At 36.5% G+C, this 24886-nt stretch overlaps 1 protein-coding gene across 6 annotated transcripts in view; it reads left to right on the top strand.

Annotated features, from left to right (window-relative positions):
• Positions 1-24886, top strand: part of si:ch211-278j3.3 — a 48890-nt gene that overhangs the window by 7674 nt on the left and 16330 nt on the right. For 3 of the 6 annotated variants that reach the window (XR_015517880.1, NM_001443504.1, XM_087297705.1), the window contains exons 3-6: positions 7913-8367; positions 13237-13439; positions 13525-13672; positions 22873-23035. Coding sequence is in view for 2 of the 6 variants with exons in the window: in NM_001443504.1 (NP_001430433.1) it covers positions 7913-8367; positions 13237-13439; positions 13525-13672; positions 22873-23035 (969 nt within the window). In the remaining 4 variants the exon portion in view is untranslated. The remainder of the gene's footprint in view (positions 1-7912; positions 8368-13236; positions 13440-13524; positions 13673-22872; positions 23036-24886) is intronic. The other 3 variants (XR_015517882.1, XR_015517881.1, XR_015517883.1) reach the window with 1 other exon arrangement.

The following is a 24886-nucleotide window of genomic DNA, read 5'->3' as shown; positions in this document are numbered from 1 at the left end:
TTTTGGATATCTTTTCTGCTGCATTCTCAGAAATAAAGGTACGAGAGCTGTCACTGAGGTGGTACTTTTTCAAAAGGAACACATTAGCTCTTAAAGGGTCAATATTAGTTCCTCAAAAGTGTATATTAGTACTTAAAAAATTTCAAGAGGTACATATTTATACTTTTTAGGTACACTTGAGGTATTAACAAGGACCCTTTAATTATAAATGTGTACCTTTTGAAAAGGTACCACCCTAGTGACAGCTCTCGTACCCTTATTTTTGGCAGTGTGGAGATACTGTTGTCCTGAAAAACTAAAAACATAAATAAAAAATCCTACACATACCTTAGGAACGGTATAGCAGAAAATGTTGGTGGTTTTAAAACTTACTTTTCCAAACCACGGTATGCCTTGAAAACGATTACCGTCTCATGCCTAATCTCAATATTGATAGTCTAACTCACTTTTCTGACTTTTGAGCCAAAATAATTTTTCATGCAAAAATTGGAAATATAATAAATGATATAAGAAAAATAATTATTCATATGAGTAATGATTGATCAGTCATATATTAATTTGGAAACAGTCAGTGCACATAACTCAACGTTATTTTGAGTCAAATATTTAGAGTAAAGCCTAGTTCACACTACAGGATTTTAAGCCTGATTTGAGCCCGATTTGGAAGTTAACGAGCTCGCCGACAGATCGCGCTGTGATCGGGAAGAAAACTGCAGGTGCACGGCGCTCGCCAGTCTTTATGTGTAAACTACTGAATAACGCATCAACGAGGCTTGCTGATGCGTCGCTGACACCTTGCAGACGGAAATCCAATGAATGGACAGAACACAATGTGCTGTAAAAAAAAAAAAAAAAAGCATGTCAAATTGCAATAAAAAAATCAGCGAAAATGCTAGACTGCAAAAGGTAAACCGCGTTATGGCAAGGGACCACTAAATAAGCTTAGACACTGTAAAAACTTTTGGGTTCCACACAACCAATTAGTGTTGGGACAACATGAAGGAATTAAGTGAATTTACTGTTTTTTTTTTTTTTACTAATTTAAGTAGATTGAACATAAAACAATTAAGTTGTCCCCTCAGAACAACATAACACAGGCTCATTTTGAAAACGTAGCCCTATGTACATTTCTGGAGATTGTGAATTATGTAGTACGTATAGATGCAAACACTGAGAGGAGTTGACCATGATGGTCTTCGAATGTGGTGAGGAATGGTTTCAGAAAGCGCGTAAGACAAAAACAGAAGCCAGAAATTTAAGTAAACAAGTAAATAATAGGGTGAGGATGTGGTAAAATCTGAAAACATGGTAAAAATCAGGCGAGGGCTTTTTTTTCTGCATTGTTTTTCAAAACTGTCGGTTGTATTTAGGGAAGTTGGTGGGTGGGTCGGACAGTGCTTTAATGAGGTGGGTGGGTTGGTTTTTTTAGTCAGTCAGTAGACAGCGGCCTCTGGTGGATTTTCTGCCAGAAGAGCAGGCATGAATGGCACATGCGAGAGAAATCTAAGATCTCAAAAAGCGTGTGGATTCAGGAAAACAAACAACAGCAAAAAAATGTAGCTCCTGTGACGCACTTTGACACTCTCTAGAAATGTACATAGGGTGTACGTTTTCAGAATGAGCGTGGAAATTTTGTTGTTTAGCTCATCTTAAATAAGTAGTTAGAAAAAACAGCAAACATAATTTTTTGAGTGTAAATCCCAAACAAGTAACAGGAAAAGAAAACGTAAATATGAAAAAATATAACTATGTAAACACTTTAGGGAAATATCTTCTTTTTTTTCTCAAAAGATACTAAGTATAAACTTGTTATTGTCACACAACCAGCAATTGCTTTCCAGAGATCGCTGGTTCTCACACGAACACTTAGACCACACTTCCGCATTTCTCAGTACTACATTTTCATACATGCACTGCTCCCAGACACCTATGCTCATTCATCTAACTTGATTGCACTCACCAGCTGAACCCTGTCAGAGACTGATAACACACCATACATAAACCACTCATTCACCCTTCCAGTTTGCCGAGTCTTGTTCTTATTTTGTGACATTACAACCCATTTCCCATGTCTTGTTTCTCCGTGTTAGACCTTAGCCTTGTTTTCCTTGTTCTCCTGTTTAGCCGCCTGCCTTACGACCTTTTGTCTGTTTATCTGACTACGATTCTGGACTCTCTATATATTTCTGTTTGCACCTGTATGACCACTGCTTGCCTGACGCTGAATAAACCTGCATATTGGATCTTACCTCCTGTTGTCAGTGTCACACCCCGACGTTACAGTTATATTTCATCTATAAATTTTGAAAGTAAGTTATCACTTCTTGTTGAAAATATAAAGCAACTGAGAACGGTGGCTCAGTGGGTAGTACTGTTGCCTCACAGCAAGAAGGCCGCTGGTTCGAGTCCCAGCTGGACAGTTGGCATTTCTGTGTGGAATTAGCATGTTCTCCCAGTGTTCGTGTAGGATTTCTTTGGGTGCTCAGGTTTCCGCCACAGTCTAAAGACATGCATTGTAGGTGAATTAAATAAGCTAAATTGTCCGTAGTGTATCAGTGCGTGTGTGAATGCGAGAGTGTGTATGGGTGTTTCTCAGTAATGGAATGTGGCTGGAAGTGCATCCGCTGCGTAAAAAAATGCCTAAATAGTTGGCGGTTCGTTCAGCTGTGGTGAGCCCTGATAAATAAGGGACTAAACCTAAGGTAAATGAATGAATGACAGCACTGCCAGTTTACCATAAAGCGTCTTTTTTCAGCCTCACGCGTTCTGCATGTGAGTTGACCACGCCCACCTATTGACATTTCGCTGTAAACACGGAATAAAAAATAAGGGGGTGTGGCCAACTCACATGCAGTACGCGTAAGGCTGAGAAAGACGCTTTCATTTCCGGTAACGATATATACTGTACCATCATACTGCCCACCGTAGAAGTTACTACACCTAACAAGAAAATAAAACAATGTAAAAACAACAGTGAAAATATGCTAAATGCCCTAGTGCCTGATGGGAAGACCAGTATAAGAAATTTAGTAGACTTTATTTAATTTTATTGCTTTTATTTTTGTCAAATAATCAATTAATATTCATTCATTCATTTCCTTTTCGGCTTAGTCTCTTTATTCATCTGGTGCCACCACAGAGGAAGAACCGCCAACTTATCCAGCATGTCTTTTACACAGCGGATGCCCTTCCAGCCGCTACACATCCATTCACTCTCATTTACACACATTTTTTTACTTTTTTTTTTGAATTTTTTAGCTCACCCAACTCACCTGTACCACATGTCTTTGGACTTGTGGGGGGAACTGGAGCACCCAGAGGAAACCCATGCAAATGTGGGAAGAACATGCAAACTCCACACAGAAATGCCAACTGACCCAGCCAGAGCTCGAATCAGCGACCTTCTTGCTTAGAGGCGACAGCACTACCTGCGCCGCCCCATCTATGAATATATAACTAGTAATCCCAGGTTTAAGGTTTACTACATACTTGAATTAAGTGCTTACATAGAATTGACTTTTTATTCATTATTCTTGCCTGACATTATTTTATGTGTTTTGTTGGTTTGTTTGTTTTCTGTTGTGTGTATTTCACTACAGTGTCATGTTTAATAGACATGTAATAGACATCTAAACATAGAACGCTTGACTAAAACAAAGCTAAATTTGGGCTGTCAGTGAAAATCTAACAGAGATTTATCAATAGTTTAAAATTTGACTAGTTTATAGACAGATAAAGAGATTAGACAGACTTCACACATGTAGTCATTCATTCCTGTTTATTTGATGGCTATTTGTGGACTATTACATGTCTTTTAAACACACAACTGCTTGCTGTGTTGGGACTACAGACTATGGAAGAATGACTGTGTAAATAAAGACTCGGTTTGATTTAATCCCATATCACATTGACATTACAGTACTGAATAGCTCTTTCAGAATTATCTTGAACACTGTACAAGCTTTAATACATAACAGTCTTACGTAACTGCCTGATTTCTACAGCTTTCAGTTCAGAGGGGGAAAAAGGAAAGGATTTATCATTTATGGTGATGGTTACTGATTTTGACTGATATGAACAGCCTTTTCTTTAACACAAAATGAAACATTTTCAACTAGTTATTTTCATTTTTCTTAATCATGCAGTGAAAAAAATGTACCCACTGCCAAATTAACCACTTTAGTTGAGGCAACACCACATTCAAATCCACAATACTGTAAAAATATGTGAGATCTAGTAATTTCCTGTATTTTGTCTTTCAGGTTTTGTCGTTGTTGTTGTTGTTGTTGTTGTTGTTAAAACTTGCTTTTGAATTGCATTTTGGAACCTTGATCGACCTGTTTTGTCAAACTTCGTTGTTAAAGGGCCATGACACCCCCCACTTTCGGTTTAGGTCTACCTCAGAATTTTTTTTAAAAGATGCATCATAATGGGCGTGGAGCTCCGCAAGCAAAGGGCAGGAGTGGGTGTGGCCAGCAGGGGAGAAGAAGTGGAGCAAACAACTGTTGTCAGTTATCTCACAAAATGAGACAAACCGTGAGGAGACGCATGATTTTATAGTTTACAAAGTTAAAAATGCAAAGAAATAAACAGTAATTTAATGCCCGGCTACATTTGTTATTCCTAATTTCATGTACACAGAACCACAATTTAAATCATTATAAAGATAATCGTGTTCATATAAACACTATAAATGAGGACTTCTCCCTCAATTCCCGGGTCTGAATGCAGACTCAGTGCAGCAGGTCTCTTGCCCTGTCTATTTTAACCATTGGCCCTGTTGGTAATCTAGAGGATTTAGGCAAACAAAGAAGCACGGCGATGTGTCTAAATGTGAACGAACTCCTTATAAAAGACGACGTCCGCCATTCTCCAATTCTTGTACTGCTCTCCCGACAAAAATGCTTGCAGCACACACACAGCTTTGCTTTGTTGGCCCTGACAACATCGTGGGGAAAAACATGCAACAAACCCAGTGGATCATGGAAACAAACAAATACGACCCTTCATGAACAGCTAAATACTGTGTGCCGTGGTTCCGTGTCTCACAGCTTGGCACTGGTAGGTCTGTCTTGCCTTCGGAAAACACGTGCAGTCATGAATAATTAAGTTGCAGGCTCTTCTCATAGTATAAGAACACTCCGCTATGAATAATCATGTGAAACCGACGTGTCATCTTTGCACTTGCAGTTTTGCGCTACATCACCGATTTTGATCCCGCCCCAAAAATCATTTTAAACCCGGAAGCTGAAATTAGCTAAAAAAAGCTCAAAATTATCCAGTTTTTCCCACAATTAAAGCTAACAGGTGCTAACATTGTCTTAACCAGGGGTGTCCAAACTTTTTGGGCCGAGGGCCAGATGCAAAAAAACAAATGTTGTTGCGGGCCAAATTTTACATACATCACACAGACACGTGTATGTATATATATATATATATATATATATATATATATATATATATATATATATATATATATATATATATATATAAATACAGTTGAAGTCAGAATTGTTAGCCCCCCTAAATTATTAGCCCCCGTTTATTTTTTCCCCAATTTCTGTTTAACGGAGAGAAGATTTTTTTCCACACATTTCTAAACATATTAGTTTTAGTAACTTATTTCTAATAACTGATTTATTTTATCTTTGCCATGATGACAGTAAATAATATTTGACTAGATATTTTTAAGACACTTCAATACAGCTTAAAGTGACATTTAAAGGCTTAACTAGGTTAATCAAGTTAACTAGTTAAGTTAAGGTATTTAGGCAAGTTATTTTATAACAATGGTTTGTTCTGAAGACTAAAAGGGCTAATAATTTTGACCTTAAAATGGTTCATAAAAAAATTAAAACCGCTTTTTATTCAAGCCGAAATAAAACAAAAGTCTTTCTCCAAAAGAAAAAATATTATCAGACATACGGTAAAAATGTCCTTGCTCTGTTAAACATCATTTGGGAAATATTTAAAAAAGAAGAAATAAATCAAAGAGGGGCTAATAATTCAGACTTCAACTGTGGATAGATAGATAGATAGATAGATAGATAGATAGATAGATAGATAGATAGATAGATAGATAGATAGATAGATAGATAGATAGATAGATAGATAGATAGATAGATAGATAGATAGATAGATAGATAGATAGATAGATAGATAGATAGATAGATAGATAGATAGATAGATAGATAGATAGATAGATAGATAGATAGATAGATAGATAGATCGATCATAACAAGAACTGCTGCTTAATTGAATGCATGTAATAGCGACACCCGGTGGTTATTTATTGAATTATGTTCATTTTTGTATAGCGGCCCAGATTCTATTGATATTTATAAAAAGCCTCGCGGGCCGCCACAAAACTGATTGCGGGCCGCAGATGGCCCGCGGGCCGTAGTTTGGACACGCCTGGTCTTAACTGATGCTCAACACACACAAATCTGTTAAAATCTCAAAAAAAGTACTTGAGGGTTTCGTGAAACTTTAAGTAGATCAACAAAATTAATTTTATTGACATTTTTTAAAATTTGAAACAAAATATTGCCGAAGTTAATCATTTAAATTACAAAAAACATGTAAAGACCATGTACAGTAAAAGATCATGTCAAATAATGTAAAGAGCTTCCAGTTTGACTATTTTTTCTGTTTTACAGACTTATAACTATATTATAAATACATATTTCTAGTAAATTATTTTAAACTACTATAAATGCCAGTATAAATCTGTTAAACTGCAGAGCTAAATTGTCAACATCAAATCTGTCAAAGTTCCATAACATTAATTTATAAGAATACATAATCATTAAAGAAATAGTTTTTATAGGGTAGAAAATTAGATGCACAACTTCAGTTTCCCTTTTTGCCAACCATTTGGTCTACAATAGTCCACATTTACATTAATCAAAACCTTTTATAATAGTTACAAACAATACCTGTACTTGTCTGAGGGCAATTTTCATTATGTTTTTTGAGCCACTGAATGAATGAACATTTTAATTCATTTTCTTGTCGGCTTAGTCCCTTTATTAATCCGGGGTCGCCACAGCGGAATGAACCGCCAACTTATCTAGCAAGTTTTTACGCAGCGGATGCCCTTCCAGCCGCAACCCATCTCTGCATTGCAAAAAATTATTTTTTTATTTGATTTTTTTTTTGTCTTGTTTCTAGTCCAAATATCTAAAAATTCCTAAAATAAGAAGCATTTTCTAGACAAGCAAAACATATTGTCTTGTTTTGAGAAATAATATGCCAATATTAAGTGAGTTTTTCCTTAAAACAAGCAAAATAATCTGCCAACGGGGAAAGCAAATTAATCTTGTTTTTTCTTTTGACGTAAGATTATTTTGCTTACCCCATTGGCAGATTATTTTGCTTGTTTTAAGGAAAAACTCACTTAATATTGGCATATTATTTCTCAAAACAAGACAATATGTTTTGCTTGTCTAGAAAATGCTTCTTATTTTAGGAATTTTTAGATATTTGGACTAGAAACAAGACAAAAAAATCTAAGCAAGAAAAGCATTTTTTGCAGTGTGGGAAACATCCACACACACACACTCATACACTACGGACAATTAAGCCTACCCAATTCAACTATACCGCATGTCTTTGGACTGTGGGGGAAACCGGAGCACCCGGAGGAAACCCACGCGAAGGCAGGGAGAACATGCAAATTCCACACAGAAACGCCAACTGAGCCGAGGTTCGAACCAGCGACCTTCTTGCTGTGAGGCGACAGCACTAACTACTGCACCACTGCCTCGCCTAAAATGTTAACTTCTGTATTTTATTTTTCTTTGAGGGTCCTGATGCTGAGAAGCAGTATACCTTCATGAACTCATCTAGCTTATCTGAGAAAAGTTGTATCTTTCAGTGCTGTAATCATTGATTTTGTCTTTCCTCTCAGGCTCAGGGTGATGCAGGACTGGAGGTCTGCCGGTTTGGAGGAGATGGCGGGACCGGTGAAGGGAGTGTCGTGGGTGATGAGGAGGGAGCAGTGGAGTGCGGGAGTAGTGGCTCGATGGCTGTTCTGTCCTTGTCCTCCTCCAGTCAGGAGCAGCTGCTTGAGCACCTGGTGGAGTGCCCGCTCTGCCTCCTCAGTCAACCGCGCGCCCACTTCCCCCGCCTGTCCTCTTGCCAGCATCGTGCCTGCACAGACTGTTTGCGCCAGTACTTACGCATCGAGATCTCTGAGAGCCGCGTGGGCATCGCCTGTCCTCAGTGCCCTGAAGCTCTTGCTCTGCCCGATGTCCGCGCCATCCTGGATGATGGAGCTCTGCTGGAGCGATTCGAGGAGTTCCAGCTTCGCCGCTTTCTGGCTGCTGATCCAGACACCCGCTGGTGTCCTGCACCAGACTGCAGGTTAGACCAGAAACATGACTTTATAAAGCAGTGAGGTTAAATGTCATGTTGAATTTAATACAGATAAGGGGCAGACTTATTGGGATAGTTCACTCAAAGATGAAAGTTCTGTTGTCATTTTTCTCACCTTGGTTTTAACTCTTTTCCTGCTATGGATGTCAATAGTTTTAGGGTTTAAACTTCCTTCAAAATATCTTCTTTTGTATTCAACAGAAGAAAGAAACTCATAAAGGTTTTGGAACCACTTTAGGCAGAGTAAATTGTAAGTAAATTTTCATTTCTGAGTGAACTATCCCTTTAAGATGACCCTCAGCATTGTGTAGCAGAAAGGGGTAGTTCACCCAAAAAAGGAAATGTACTCTCTTTTACTCACCCTCACGTGGTTCTAAACCTTCTTGATCTTAAAGAATGTTGGAAACTGGTAGCCATTGACTTTTACACAGAGAAAACAAACTCCCTATGGAAGGTAAAGTAAATGCTACTTTTTTCAGCTGTCTTCAAAATATCATATTATTCAACAGTAGAAAGAAACACAAACAGGTTTTAAACAAGTGGAGAAGTAAATGATAACAGAATTTAAATGTTTTGGGTGAATTGTATTACTGTATTACTCTTATATTACTGAAACAGAAATAGAAAACCCATAAAATATTTACATTATTTAGAAAAAAGTATCTGTTGTAAATATTACTCAAAGTATGAGTAAAAAGACCTTTCAAAAGTACTCAAGAGTAGTGAGTATTACGCTGTAGCCTGAAAAGCTGATATGTTTACATGTAATTTGTGTATGTGTGTGTGTAAACGAAACATTCTGTAGTGCATCGAGTTATTGCCCAGCAGTCACACAACGTCAGAAGATGTTAATATTAGGTTAGATTTAAATTGTGAAGTCAGGTGACCAAAATTCAATGTCTAGCCAGCGTCTAAGGACAACACTATTTTGATGTCCAATAATGATGTCAAATGAGTTGATTTTAGCTTGTTAGAAAGTGACCAAAATCCAACGTCGAGCCAACAACATATTGACATCCAATACTGACATTTATTCATCCGGTATGGCAACCAAAATCCAACGTCTGATAGACATCATAGTGGTAACGTCCACATACTGTTAAGCTGTAACATCATTAGACAATGATATTTGGTTGGTTTTATGTTGGACATTGACGTTGGCCGGACGTTGAGTTCTGACTTCAACCTGATTTTCATTTCCAAACAAAATGCAACATCACCAACGCCGTTAGGGTACAACGTCAATCTGACGTCATGTTGACATCTTGTGCCTGCTGGCTGTTTAAGGCCATTTTGGTCATCATACAGTAAATATCCGTCATCTTCTCATCAGTGACATGCATTTTAACAGTTTCTGGGTCAATGTGTGGGAACATTTTGAACATCTTCTTGGACACTTTTAATGCTTCCAAACAGTTTGCTGCAATTATAAATTGCCCTTGCCTTGTCTCACTATGATGCAATATACATTCTATTTGCCATTTGATTGGACAGGAATAACAGGACTGATTTTTCTAATTCCCATAGACAAGGTCAAACATAGTGACTGCAGGCTGAAGGAAAATAGTGGAATAAAAGTTCCAATACTGCACTGAAAATGTACTTAAGGGAAAGTAAAAGTACACATTTTTAAAACTACTTTGTAAATTACAAATCCTGAGAAAAACTACTCAACTACAGTCATTTGAGTATTTGTCATTTGTTACTTTACACCACTGATTATGTCAAATGGTTGTACACTGCTGATAAAAGAACCCTGATTACTCTCATACAAAACTGCTACATTGTGCAGCTTTTAGATGTAATTTTCAGTTAAAGGGCAACAAGAGAAGTGCTGTAAAGCATAATCCAGTGTTTTAATGAATATGTATTGAATATTTCTTGTAAAGTTTGCTTTAGCAAGCAGCTTCAAACTCCAGAAACAAATTCAAAATGAACTTTTTTTTGGCATGATATTGTTCATAATCACAATTTAGCTTGAATCACATCAAAGCCTTTACGGTGTTTAAAATACCACACACTGTGTAAAGGTACTGTAAATATTGTAAGTTTTCACAACTTTCAAAACTTTTTTGTGACAATTTTCAGGAAGAAATCTTCATTAGGTGTATGTTTGTTAACAATAGTACCGTTCATTGAACTGTTCTTTTCATTTTCATTCCTGTCAATTAAATATCGCTTACCGTAGTCTTTAACGGAGGAATATTGTTTCAAAATTTGATTTACCCCTGCTCTTGAAAAAATATATATTACTGTACAAAAGCATCTTAAGTTGATCCATGTGTCAAATATGTGGTATATAAAATATATCAATTTAAATTTGTATCTAATTGAATACTTGAATTATTGTACTCTTCAATAATATAAACCGAAACTGCTTCAAGTGAAATGAATAGTAATGTATAAAAAATGTGTATTTATTTTAGATTTATAGATTTTCAAAAATTATGGTGTCAGTTTTTGTAAGTAAGTAAAGGTTTATTTATATAGCACTTTTCACAGACATTAAGTCATAAAGTGCAGAAAAGAAAGCCAGAAAAAAAACAGATAAAAGAAAACAAATCAATTAAAGAAAACATATTAAAACAAGTAAAAAAATCCAAGAACACAAACTCCAATGTAAAACCAGCTCACCATGCTGTTAATTAAAAGCTTGACAAAAACGATGGGTCTTTAAATGTGTGTATCAATATCTAAAATGACTGCTAAGGCTGATTTATAGTTAGTGTGCACGCATTGCCCTCGCCGGCAATCGCAGATAATTTTTTAATTTTTAAAATTTTTTTCCTTTTTTTATTTATTTTTTCATTATGCGAAAAATGAGAACATACAATCACAGTACAATATAAAGAAAATGGAAAGATAAAAAGAAAACACTTTTGGAAAAAGAAACACAACAAGTGGCCGTCGCAGATGCGCACCTCTCAAAAATGTATCTGCACGTCACAACAACGCATATCGCAAACTAGAGTGGATGAGTGTGGGCGGGACCAAGAGCCGCGGGAGCAAGTGTTTACAAGTGTTGAGTCCCGTGAAGGAGCACCAGATGGAAAGTTTTGTTTACCTTATGATTAAAGTTGTTGCACGTCCCCCGCTTCCCGCCTCAAAATGAACGTGTTTGAGCTGTTTCTACATTAGGGTAGCGTTCAGAAAAAAACAAAACACCCGCGAAGAAACTCAACACAAGGGAACATAAAAACCTACTGCCATTAGTGTTTCAGAAGTGTTATTGCAGAGCAACAAAAACAGCTTGCAACATGCAAGACATGCGCCGTGGGTCACGCCGATCACTCGACGCAGAAGTATAAACCAGGCAAAGTTAGTCTAAAAGTAAAAACACAGAAAATTTACTTAAACAGCTATGTAAACTAAATATAATAACAACCAATACATAACAATCTAGAGCTTCATTAACGGTGTTGATGCTGATGCTACTGATGCTGTATATTGTGCTTTCCCATTTTTTACAGTATGTTGCTACTCTGTTAAAAAATAAATAAAAAAAAGCAGGGGCGCCAGAAAATTATCATAAAAAACTTGGAAAGAAAAACTGTCAGTATAAAAAATTTAGATACTCTGTAAAAAAAAACAACGACAAAAAAAACAGTAATTTCTTGTTCCATAATTACAAGTTATTACTGTCATTTTACAGATTTTAACTGTAGTTGTACAGGTTATTACTGCCATTTTACCTTTTATTACTGCAATTACACAGATCCGCAGCCGATAGATCACTGGTGATTGCCACAGTTCGCATAGCATTGTTAGAGTAGTAAAATAAACATTTCACAGTTTACAGTGCATGCATTATATGCAGCCTACAAACAATATAGCTACAAGCTATTATTTCACTGTATTAGCCTCATGTTAATCATCATGTTTACTATCTTCACTAAAAACAATTTGACTGACTTTTTTCCCCCTAATTTTACAGGAATAATCTGTAAATATGAACGTAAAATTACGTGTTACTCTCTAAAAATACACAAGATTTCCTGTAAATTAACTGTATAACTGTAAATTTCATGTTAGTTTTTTTATTACAACACATATCTGTAAAACTACAGCTATTTCACTGTCAAATGAAAAAAAAAACTGGAAAATTCTGTAAAAATACAGAGTTACCTGTAAAGTAATGTTTATTTTTTACAATGTAGTGGCTGTAAAACAGTTAGATTGCACTTTTAATAAAAGCTGATATTCATGAACCTCATAATGTCACTCAGTGGAATTGTTTGCAAGAAACAGAATTGCTTGTGAAAAGATTGATTATAAATTGTTCTTGCTCTTATGAGAGTTCTTGACTCTCATAAGCTTAATGAGGTCAGACACTTTTTCTTTTTTATTCTTTAAATTGTTGCTTGTTTATATATAGTTGAACTCTAAATAATTTGACTAAGATGATTTGATCATCATTCCAGCTGCACACAGCTCCAACCATGAATGTTAGCTTGATTTTCAGTGAGCGAGTAATGAGTAAAGTGTAAAAGGCATATCACCGTGTCCCACACACTGCCTGGTCAAGCATGTTCTCCTCTGTGGTGCATTATGTATAGCTCTGTAGGCTCGCGTTTTTGGTAATAGTAACCAGATCAGGGTAGTGATGGGAATCCAGGACTGCTTGTCGTTTCTTGTCAAGAGGACAGTATTATGTTTCACCTGCAGTCACTCCACACAGTGAGCCAGAAGCATTCTCTCTCTCTACTACAGTGATGATAGTATAGAAATGTCATATTATTTACATGTTCTTTTGATTACTTCTGTAGTCTTTGTTAGTCACTTTGGTTAAAAAAGCATCTGCCAAATATTTCAATCTAACTGGCTGAAATGTAATATAAATATACTTCTATGCATTAGCTATGCAGTGATCGCCTATGGCTGTGCAGAGTGTCCCAAGCTAAGTTGTGGTCGGGAAGGCTGTGAAACAGAGTTTTGCTACCACTGCCGCCAGCTGTGGCATCCAGACCAGACCTGTGACCAAGCCAGACGCCAACGTGCTCGCCACACGTCAGGAGCCAACGATGTTTCCACGCTCTACGTCTTCAACGAGGAACCTGGTGGTATGGCACCTTTACTGATCGACTGGCATTACATCTGTTTGCTATCCCCGCGGCTAAGATCTTTGCTCTGCTGTTTCTCCTGAAGATGCAGAGGAGATCAAGCCCTGTCCGCGATGTGGAGCCTACATCATGAAGACCAATGACGGCAGCTGCAATAGGATGAACTGCACAGTGTGCGCTTGTCAGTTCTGTTGGCTATGCATGCAGGAGATCACTGATGTGCATTATCTGAGGTACACACACACACACACACACAATACACTCAGTCATCAGGTTGCAAGTAAAGTAGTCTGGTATAGATACATCTATGTGAGTAAGATCTGGTTTGCAATGTAGATTTTTTTGTATTGACTGCTTATACTGGATGAGAATAGGAATGATATTATCTAAAGTTTAGTAGCATTCAGAATTTGCTTTAAGAATTTAAGAGTTCTTTTAGTCAGCATGGGCGCGTTGCGTAAATTGAGAGGATATTGAAGACATTTGTAATGTTACAAAAGTTGCAAATAAAAAATGTGTTTCAACTTTAATAATAATAAATATATCTTGAGCTGCAAATCAGCGCATTAGAATGACTTCTGAATGATTTCATGTTTCATGTGCAGTGTTGCCAGATATAGCTGACTTTTTCCAGCTCAAAGCCTGCCTAAACACACAAAAATATTAGATTAATCTTTTATTTAATTTTAATAGTGCTGTCAATTGATTTAAAAAAATTAACTAATTAATCACCCTTTTTTTATTAATTGCGATTAATCACATTTAAAAGACTGAAACTTGTAATGTTGGCTATTCAGATGTAAAATTAATGTAAACGCAAGACAAAAACTATTTAAATTCAAAATATAATTGTTTATTAGAATTTTTGTTTAATTTGTAACTCAGATTTATTCGTGTAAACAACATACCCACAATAAACTATCAAGATCCTGGCTTGACAGCCATATTTATTACAGAAGTAAAACCACAGGCATGCTAAAGCCATTTGAATTTCAAAACAATCAATGCCAATAAAGAAAACATTGATTTCCATGTTGGATTCTAAGTGGACTGCAAATAAATGCCAAAATACAGGCATTGCAAATATGGAAAATGAAAAATTATAATAATAATAAAGTATTGAATACAAACAATTGCACTCATTGAAAGGTTGTATTGCTGTGAGAACATTAATTACAAAGTAGAAACAATTTTGCTTAGACCTCCTTTAAATTCAGCCAGTTGCTAAAACAGTCCAGTCTGTTGACAATATTAGGGGACCATGTGGACCTTTTCTTTTGAATGATTTGAGCTGAGAGTGCAACGCAATCTCACGGCAATTCGTAACTTAATGATTTAGTGGCTACGGCCACGAGTTTGTTGCTAAAAAACATGCATGATCGCATTCTTCAGATTTGCTTAACCTAAACATTCTAAAGTATGGCTGTATTTCACAAGGATTCTGACACAACAAAGCGAAGCATATGCTTTACAAAAGTTGTGTTTAAGGGGGAAACACATCAAACTTAATGAAACATTGGAGTGCGCATGCTGAAAGGCAGAGGAATGCGCTGTCTTTGACAGCTTGTGACTTCATCTGGCACTTTCTGAGTACATTTACATGGACACCAATACTCAGATTTTAATATGATTAAGATAATGTTCTTATTAAGACTCTACCATGTAACCAGCAATTTTTGATTACCTTAAAGGACCACCGAGTCATGAAATGCTGAGGTTTTTTTTCCGTTCGTCATGAGGTATCAAATTCTATTAAAACAGAAGTCAAAAGTTAAAAATGAAACACCCGAAATTGCATGAAACTCTGGAGGAAACGCTGTATAGCCTGGTGATACGACATTAATTGTTTTTTACTGAAACTTGCCTTCAAAAAGTGCTTCCTTGGTCTTATCCATATTTCTTTGCATGTTGAACACACATCGGCCACAACAGGAAAAAGATAGAAACTGCAACTGCGGTAATTGCATAATTTTTTTTTAACGCGTTAAATATTTTAAATTAATCGCATGCGTTAATGCATAAATTTTAACCATACAGCAACCAACACCAGCAGTCACAGAACCACAACATAACCGGATCACATCGAAACACTGCCCTCTCTCACCCACACTCTGCACTTATTGTTCTGTAGATTACACTCCCTATTAGAGCATTTATTACTTTCCAAATTGTGTATAAATTTGTGCCATTTGGCGTTTTAAATGGTTTAGAATATAATTAGGTGCCGCTTGTCAATCAGACAATACTTTTATGTTTGTTCTTGCTGTCAATTGTGGAAAAAATTATCGATAAAAGTGTCATGATAAACGGCTATGAGTTTAACTGCAAGCGCTGTGTGATGCATGCATGCGAAGGGGAGTCAGATCTGAGCGGGGAGTCAGATTTTGATACAACTTTCATTCACCTCGTCTTGGGGGTGGAAGAAGGAGCACACAGTTGTGTTTTGTTAAAGTTGCATATTAGGGATGTAACGGTATCAGAATTTCACGGTACGGTAATACCTCGGTATGAATGTCACGGTACGGTATTTATTGAATCATTTACAGGAAAAAACAAAACTTATGAAAATACTCCAAAAAAGTGCCAAAAGTGTCAATGACATACAAATTAGTCATCTATCTGTAAGCTTTGAAACAGGAACTTCAATTTTAATAACAAAAAAATATTAAACCATGTAAAAAAATAAAGTTTTTAATTTAGTATTGTTGAAAACTCATCTCATTCAACATTTAATCACTCACTCACTTAGATAGAGATGGGTTTAAAGGAAAATTATCATATAAATATAATCTGGTAAAAGCTGGTATCTCTGGGTATTTACAATGTCCCCTGCAACAGAAAAAAACCCTCTCATTTGGGACTGAGGTTTCTGGGACAAGAGAGATATGACTTGGCCCAGGTTGACAGCAGTGGGTATTGTGCATTGAGTGAGATAGAGATCTCATGTCTGCATCAATCTGAACAGTGTGCTGTGTTTCTGCAGTCCCCATGATATTAGTCGTATTCCCCAACTTGCAGGCACGTGCACACACAGTGCTCAACCTGTGCAGTCCACATGCCCTTTTTAGTCTTGGATAGAAAGTTCCCTTCCAAAATGATCAAAAGTGCCCCCGCGACGCGACATACCCTCCGTCCCTGCTTTACAGTACGCGCGCGACAACACAGCTGATAAGAACTCGCGCGACAACACGGCTATTCAGTACGCGCGCGACAACACAGCTGATAAGAACTCGCGTGACAACACGGCTATTCAGTACGCGCGCGACAACACAGCTGATAAGAACTCGCGCGACAACACGGCTATTCAGTACGCGCGCGACAACACAGCTGATAAGAACTCACGCGACAACACGGCTATTCAGTACGCGCGCGACAACCAGCTGATAAGAACTCGCGCGACAACACCACTATTCAGTACGCGCGCGGCGACAACACCCGCTTTAGGGTTTTCCAGCTCTTTTTGATCCCCGCTTTTAGCAGCACACTCCATTTCCGCATTACTGGATCTGTAGCGACAACAGACCGCAAGGGATTATGGCCAAGCCTGGGCTGATGGGAATTGTAGTTTCCGGTACCTCCCGTTCGCTTCATTCGCCTGAGCAAATTTTCTCAGAAGACCTATAGTTTTACCGAGTCATGCGACTACGGTAATATCGAAAAAAAATAATATTGCGGTATGACGGTATTAACAAAACCGTTACATCCCTATTGCATATAAAACTTTTGTTTCAAAACCACCCAAAATGTGTCAACAAGCCAATGCCATTTATACATGCACATTCAAATTCAAAACCCTCAAAATTCCGGCAGCACTATTCATGTGACACTATTGAGGTTTAAAATTAAGCATTGAATCATAGGGGGAAGTTACTATTCAACGTATTTTTAAATATGTTTAATAGTTTTTTATTGTAATAATATTACATTTTTACATTATTTTATAGGAAATGCAGCCTTGGTGAGGGTAAAAGGAAAAACTTCTTACCAAACCAAACTGATATGCTGTCAGTTGACCAATCCAAACTATGTGATGTATGATAAAGTATTTTGATTATTTTAAAGTGTATTTTGTCATTTATATAAATACACAGTGCATAAGGAAAGTATTCATAGAGCTTCACATTTCTACATTTTTTGTCACACCCTAATTCCAAAATGAATTAAATAAATTGATTTCCTCAAAATTCTACACACAATACCGCATAATGATTATTGTTGCAAATTTATTAAAAATTAAAAACCTGAAAAATCACATGTACAGAAGTATTCACAGCAGTGAAGCTCTAAATTGGGCTCAGCTACATTCTGTTACCACTGATCATTCTTGAGATGTTTCAGCAGCTTAATTGGAGTTCACCTCTGGTAAATTCAGTTGATTGGACATGATTTGAAAAGGCATACACCTGTCTATAAGGTCCCAGGGATGACAGTGCTTGTCAAAGCCCAAACCAAGCATGAACACAAAGGATTAAGTTTAAGGTCTGTAGACCTCCGAGACAAAATTGTACAAGGCTCGGGAATGTTAAAGAAAATTTCTGCTGCTCTGAAAGTTCCAATGAGCACAGTGTCCTCAGAGGGAAAGATGAATGCTGCAAAGTGCAGAGACATCCTAAATGAAAACCTGCTTCTAAGTGCTCTTGACCTCAGACCGGGGTGATGGTTATTTTTTTCAGCAGGACAATGACCCAAAGTACACTGCCAAAATATAATTAAAGTGGCTTCATAACCACTTGGTGAATGTCCTTGAGCAGCCCAGCCAGAGCCCAGACCTAAATCCTATTGATCTGAAAATGGCTGTACACCATCACTTCCAATCCAACCTGATAGAGATTGAGAGGTACAGCGAAGAGGAATGGGCGAAAATTACCAAAGACAGGTGTGCCAAGCTTGTGGCATCATATTTTAAAAGACTTGAGGCTGTAATTGCTGCCAAAGATGCAAAGTCCTGAGCAAAGGCTGTGAATACTTCTGTGCATGTGATTTTTCAGGTTTTTAATTTTTTATAAATTTGCAACAATTTCAAAAAATCTTTTTTCACATTGTCATTATGGGGTATTGTGTGTAGAAGTTTGAGGAAATAAATGGATTCAATCTACTTTGGAATAAGGTTGTAGCATAAAACAATTTGGAAAAAGTGAAGCGCTAACAATACTTTCCGGATGCACTGTACTAGTGCATTAGCAAATATAAATAGTCATATATATATAATAATTTAAACAGTGGTGCAAAAAACACTGAAAATAAATATATTACACGTTTGTATAAATGTGAATATTCATGATTATTATTTTTGCATCTCCAAAAACAAGGTCACACTGTAAACAGCCTGTACAAAAAACAATAATTCCTCTATTTGAATTATAGTTTAAGCATTTGATTTGCTATTTAATTATTACAGGATTTTTCTTGTGAGTTTTCATAAAAATTACATATCAAATACATTTGATTTCTCATTTGAGAATGCATTTAGATTTATTATTTATTTATACAAGTTACATTATTTTAAATTATGTTGGCATTATTACAGTATATTTTGTTGTTGTTGTTGTTGTTGTTGTTGTTAATAATAATGACATTAATGTTAGTACTGTTGTTACTATTATTTTTGTTGTTGTTGTTAGAGTTAGAAATACTGCAACCTCTATTTTTTCAAGTGAGGAGGTCAGGTTTAAGTAAACGTGTTAAATGTGCAGGCATTTTTACAGACTTTTGCCAAACTAACAAAAAAAAAGTAATTTCAATTTTTTTAAGTTGAATTTTTACAGTGCAGATTACTTTATAGGCTTGACTGAAAATAAGGGAGAATAGAAAGTTTTAATTTTTGTTAATATCTAGTCTACCTGCTGATTTAGTTCACTTTAAACAAATACAATAGGCAAACACGGAAATGTTTTTCTCTGGCATTTTGGGAAAATTGTCACATAAAGACACCAACCTTTATATTCTGCATGTCAGGACAATGTCGCTTTGTAAAGAAACGCTACACTATGTGTCTGCACAAGTCCCTTCAGTCCATGATTGTTGTTTTTGCTATTAAATACTTTCACTTAATATCACTACTTTTACAAATCCACATTGTTGTTGTTGTCGTGTACACAGAGACAATAGTGGTGGTATTGATTTTTTTTTTTTTTGCACATTCAAACTATTTTAAAAGTTTTCATTTTAACCCCCCAGATTGTTATCACAGTCTACATTAATGGTCAAGATGCATATCAAGTTTTTGTTGTATCAGAAAATTGTTACTTTAATCACTTTGTGACTTTGAGGCTTGATGCTTATAACACTGAAAACCATTATAATTCTTCCTCACAAATCAACTCTCACTTTTTACATACTTAAAATTTGTGATGCCTGTAGAAGTCACGTTATCTATAAATATAGATTTGAAGGACTGCTTTTCTGCAAGTTTGTATACTAAATGGGGTCTGATGGTGTGCGCAAGAGAAACTCATACTGTTGTTAAATCTACCAGCATTTATTAATTCATTGAGTTACTGTAGGCTACAGTACGCTCTCTAATTAACATTCGCAGAATATTTATTCAGTATGCAGATCATTCTCAGCCAAATATAGGACATTTGCCTGCAAGCACATAGCCCACATTCATCACCAGCAGTCGCCAGAGTTTGTGATCTGTTATTAAGCTACTCTCCGACGCATTCGGTCCAAGCAAAACAGTGGTTATTCTGCAGCACAAGAATGTCAAATATGTTTTTCTGGCTCTCCAATAGTGAGTTTGTGCCAAGCTGCTTGTGTTGCAGACTTCATGAACGTTGCAGATTATCTGATTTGCTTAATTACTCTTAATCAACAGACGTCTTGCAGAAGCGGAGTGGTTTCAGAGGTCTGATCTGTAAAATAGTGACTTTGCTTGCAGGTTCAGTGAGCTATTGCTGCAGCAAAGCTGATTTCAGATAGATTTCTTTGTTCCTGGATGCCTGCCAACACAGACTTTTGTCAATTAATCAGTACAAATCTCCGCTCATATTTTCCAACCCCCATGATTTGCCAGAAGCAGGTTTCTTCATTTAATGAACAGCCCATTCTGCCGGGCTTCAGCCACGTGGAGGAAGATTTTTATGAAATGACAGCACACATATATAATTCTGTCACCATATATTCCAGACCTGTATGATTTGATCTTTTTGGTGAAATTAAAATCGCTTTTCTTTAATATGCTTTAAACACCATTAAGTTCAGTTGCATGGACAGACGGAAAGCAATAGACACTTTTCACAGTTATGCCGCGTTTAAGGGTCATTTTAAATCCTTGAAAGTTTTGAATAATATTTTGATAAAATAAAAATAAAAAACGCATGAACATTTATATGCATTTATGTGTGCATTATATCATCTTTGCGTCAAACTACAAAAAACGAATGACTGCTTATTCGAGGTGTTTCTAATTTAATGTCTATGGGGCAGGACAGTAAATTTGACGTTATTCTCTCCTCTGGCTGCCCTCATCAGTCTCACACAATTTTTTCCCTTTTTCTGAAAGTCATATTACCATTGTGAAGTTTTTCGTTTATTATTTGAGCAAAAAGATTGTAGAAAAATTATTTATTTTAGTCTCCCATTCACTGCGCTCCAAGTTTACCCAACTATGACGAGTTCCGCTACTGAGCAATCCAGATATGTGAAAAGGGTCTATAAAGAAAAGTATATGCTTGTCTCTTCAAGACAATATCCTCATTAAGAATACAATGAAAAACCTAAGAGGTATTGAGGTTTTGGTATTGTTTTTGAAGTCCAAAATGAGTCTAGATTTAATACACATTTGAACATTTGGTCCCACTTTATATTAAGTGGCCTTAACTAATATGTACTTAGACAGGAATTAATAGTTTGTTACAATGTACTCATTGTGTAAATACATGTATTTATTGTGTACTTATGCTTGATTAAATACCCTAATGTATTTACATCTGTAATTAACTTCTGTAATTACATTTGTAAATACACTGCTGACCATTCCCTACACCCTAACCCACCCTTAAACCTACCCATACTACCAAACCTGTCTATAACCCAACCCCTATCCCAACTCAAGAGCACCACAAGTGTTCTCAAATACATTATAAACACAGTAAGTACATTGTATTTATTTTTTGATCTAAGTACATAGTAGTTAAGGACAGTTAATATAAAGTGGGACCGAACATTTAAAGAAACAGAGCCTGTTTACACCAAGACCGGTACCAAGTTTGGCACATACCTTGCAGTGATTCAAACACTGTATTTGTTTACCTGAAAATTACCCATCCCAAAAATGATTTGGATGAATATACCATTACACCCCTGCTATAAATGTAACTGTACCAATAACTTTTTTGCATCCACAAAAATGTACAATATATTCAGAGCATTCGCTTCCATTTTGTCATCTTTAATTTCCCTCCATCGGCCCTTATCCATCATGGCCTCCCAATCATCCCCATTCACCGAATAGGCTGTATCACTTTCTCTCCACTACACCTATAGCTGGTGTGTGGTGAGCGCACTGTTTGGAGAGACCCCCTCATGATTGTGAAGCACTTTGGGTGTATGGCCAATAATGCGCTATATAAATACAGACATCACATTTAGTATTCTGATTGGTGTTTGTATTTTTATTTTATTTTATTTTTTTGCCCATCAGCTTTAAAGATTTAAAGTTGTGTGGATTATTCTTCTCTACTTGAGAATTATTTCTAGAACTGTATGCTAATATCATACTTGGTATGAATCATCCTTTATTCTAGTATTTATTTACACTAAACCCCTTTCATTCAACTAGTGTTTTTGGACAGAATTACCAGAAATACAATATTTAGTTGTTTTCACTCCAAAATCACTTCATAACTTCAGTCGAGTGATTGAAATAAATCCTTCTGTGAGGTGATTCTGTAGTTGTGTGTTTATTAGTCATAGTAAATCAACGCAGTTCTGCTGATAATGCAATACTATGGGAATTTCCTAGGTTTCTTCTTCATGTATGTTTAAAGTTTCTTCACTAAAGCGCCCTCTGGCCTTTGGAGTAGATTACTGCTGATGATCACTCAACTGTTTCACTGGCTACGAGACAGTCACAGATTTTCTCAATTGTGTTTCTACTTTCATTTTGATTAATAGCCCTGCTCTATAAGGATGTCATCGTACAGTGTACAACATTTAAATAAGTATTATATTCATACTTTTACTACAGTACCTGTGCAATGCACAAAACAGAACATAAAGTCACTTTGACCAAGGGGATTTGAGGTTCACCCAGGCAGTGCATGAGGCTAATCGAGGATGAGATCATAAAATATTGATCGACTGAGACTGTGCGCATGCGAGTGGCTTTTATTCAGTATTCCTTGTCTATAGCTTTCAGCTCATATTATATATGTGCCAGTTGTGTAACTGTATTAAATTAAACTAAAATGTTCACTTGTCCTCCATACAGTCCCTCAGGCTGCACTTTCTGGGGAAAGAAGCCGTGGTCTCAGACTCGCAAAGTTTTATGGCAAGTCGGCATGCTTCTTGGGGCACCGGTGGTGATCTCACTCATAGCGGGCATCGCCATACCAGTCATCATTGTGGGAATTCCAATTTATATGGGCCGCAAGGTAAAAAACCTATAGCATGTTGCATTATTTAAGTCAAAGCAGCAGCTATGTTTGTCCTCTCTCTGGTGAAACCGTTTAATAGCTTCAGGATGATAATAAGGCCGGGTCATGAACTTTACTGTATGCTCATCATAAGAAAAGTGCTTGCGAATGCATTTATGTAAATTTATGTAAATCCATCAGACCTGTACCCTTCACACACAAGGTAAATGTGATGTAGGAAATGTCTGCAAAGTGTGTTTCTCTCAGCTATGAGTATACGCAGGCCATCATGCTTTTTTTGTCTGGAGTAATTACATTAATCAGAAATTACATCAATCAGTCTTTTAATTACTTCCTTTGTAGGCAATGCTTCATTTTAAGTCTTTTGAAAGCTTCTTAAAGTCCCCTTTCAATTGAAATGGTCAGTTCTTATTTTTAATGAAGTAAAAAAAGATTTATCTATGCACTTTTTTCAGTAATTAGCAAATAATACTAATCCAATTGATCAAAATAAAACATTTATAAATGATGAATACATGTATTTACAATTTATAGATATGTGTTTCAGAAGAATTATTTTTTTCAAACCTTCTATCATTTAAAATTGTCATGCCAAGACAGTTGGTCAAAATAATAAAAAGTTAAATTAATCAAATTAGAATAATTTAAAGATTTCCAGACATGTTTCCTTTTATTTTTAGACAAAACAATACTAATGTTTTGACATAATTTTAATTAACAACAAATGAATTCAGTCATTTACTGGCAAAAAATCTAAATGATATTAAAGAGCCCCTATTTTGCTTTTTAAAAGGTCGTATTTTGGTTTTAGGGGTCTCCAACAACAGGCTGATGTGCATGCAATGTCAAAAAACACTTTCATTCGTTCAGCGATTCATTTGTTTCCAAACCCCTCTTTAGTGTGACGCTAATCTGCGCTGATTGGACAGATGACCCAGTCTGTTGTGATTGGTCGACTGCTTTCAGCACGAGACAGAGAGAAATGCCCACCACTGTTACAGTATGAAGTAGCAGAGAGTATGTGAGAGCCCAATGCAGGAATACAGTAAAGCAATGCAGTTAACCACCAGCATATTACTCTACTCTTAAACATAACCCCAAGTAATAACAACGTCGACACACATTTAGTATTGATCTACACAGTGGCATAAGTTGAACTATTTTGAAAACTAACCGCGCCGCATGTGTGAGGAACAGCTGATTATGGCCATAGCAAAGGCAAACGGCAGAAGATCGCGAGTTCACAAACGCATTTAAACGCTACAGGAAGAAGCACGCGTCACATTTTCAACATGATTTTGGACACAATATGTGAATTGTTCCATAAAGATTTAACCTGTGAGATAAAGGACAAGCACTGATCTATAATGAGTGATTACAATCCGCACGGTGAGATTATAATTTATCACATACAATTAAACACATATTTTGCAAACTACACAAAATGATGCAACAATTTTATTTACAGAAGAAACTGGTCCATTTGAACTATAACAGTTACTGACAAAGTCCTTGTCGAAGTCTGACAAAGTCCCATACATAATAGTCCTTCAATAGCAAACGGCCGGCGAATCCCGGGTAGCAGCGTAGGTTATTGTATCAACAATTCGAAAAATGACAGGAACAAACACAGCATAGGTTGGCTATACTGTGGTATTGTTGTGAAAATTAACTTTAACCCTTTATTCCCTGCAGCCGAATCTCCATTTGTCAGTGATTGTCATCTTCGAGTCATTACCAGTCCCTTGATCCCCCGCACTCCGCTAGTGTCTGAAGGGAAAGACGCGTTCACATTTTATCTGGAACTACATATCTGATGATGTACCGTATCGACGTTTATGCGTTTAA

Source organism: Danio rerio, chromosome 20 (genome assembly GCF_052040795.2).
Source record: "Danio rerio strain M-AB ecotype USA chromosome 20, GRCz13ab, whole genome shotgun sequence".
NCBI classification, from domain to species: domain Eukaryota; kingdom Metazoa; phylum Chordata; class Actinopteri; order Cypriniformes; family Danionidae; genus Danio; species Danio rerio.
This window is presented reverse-complemented; position numbering and strand designations above follow the sequence as displayed.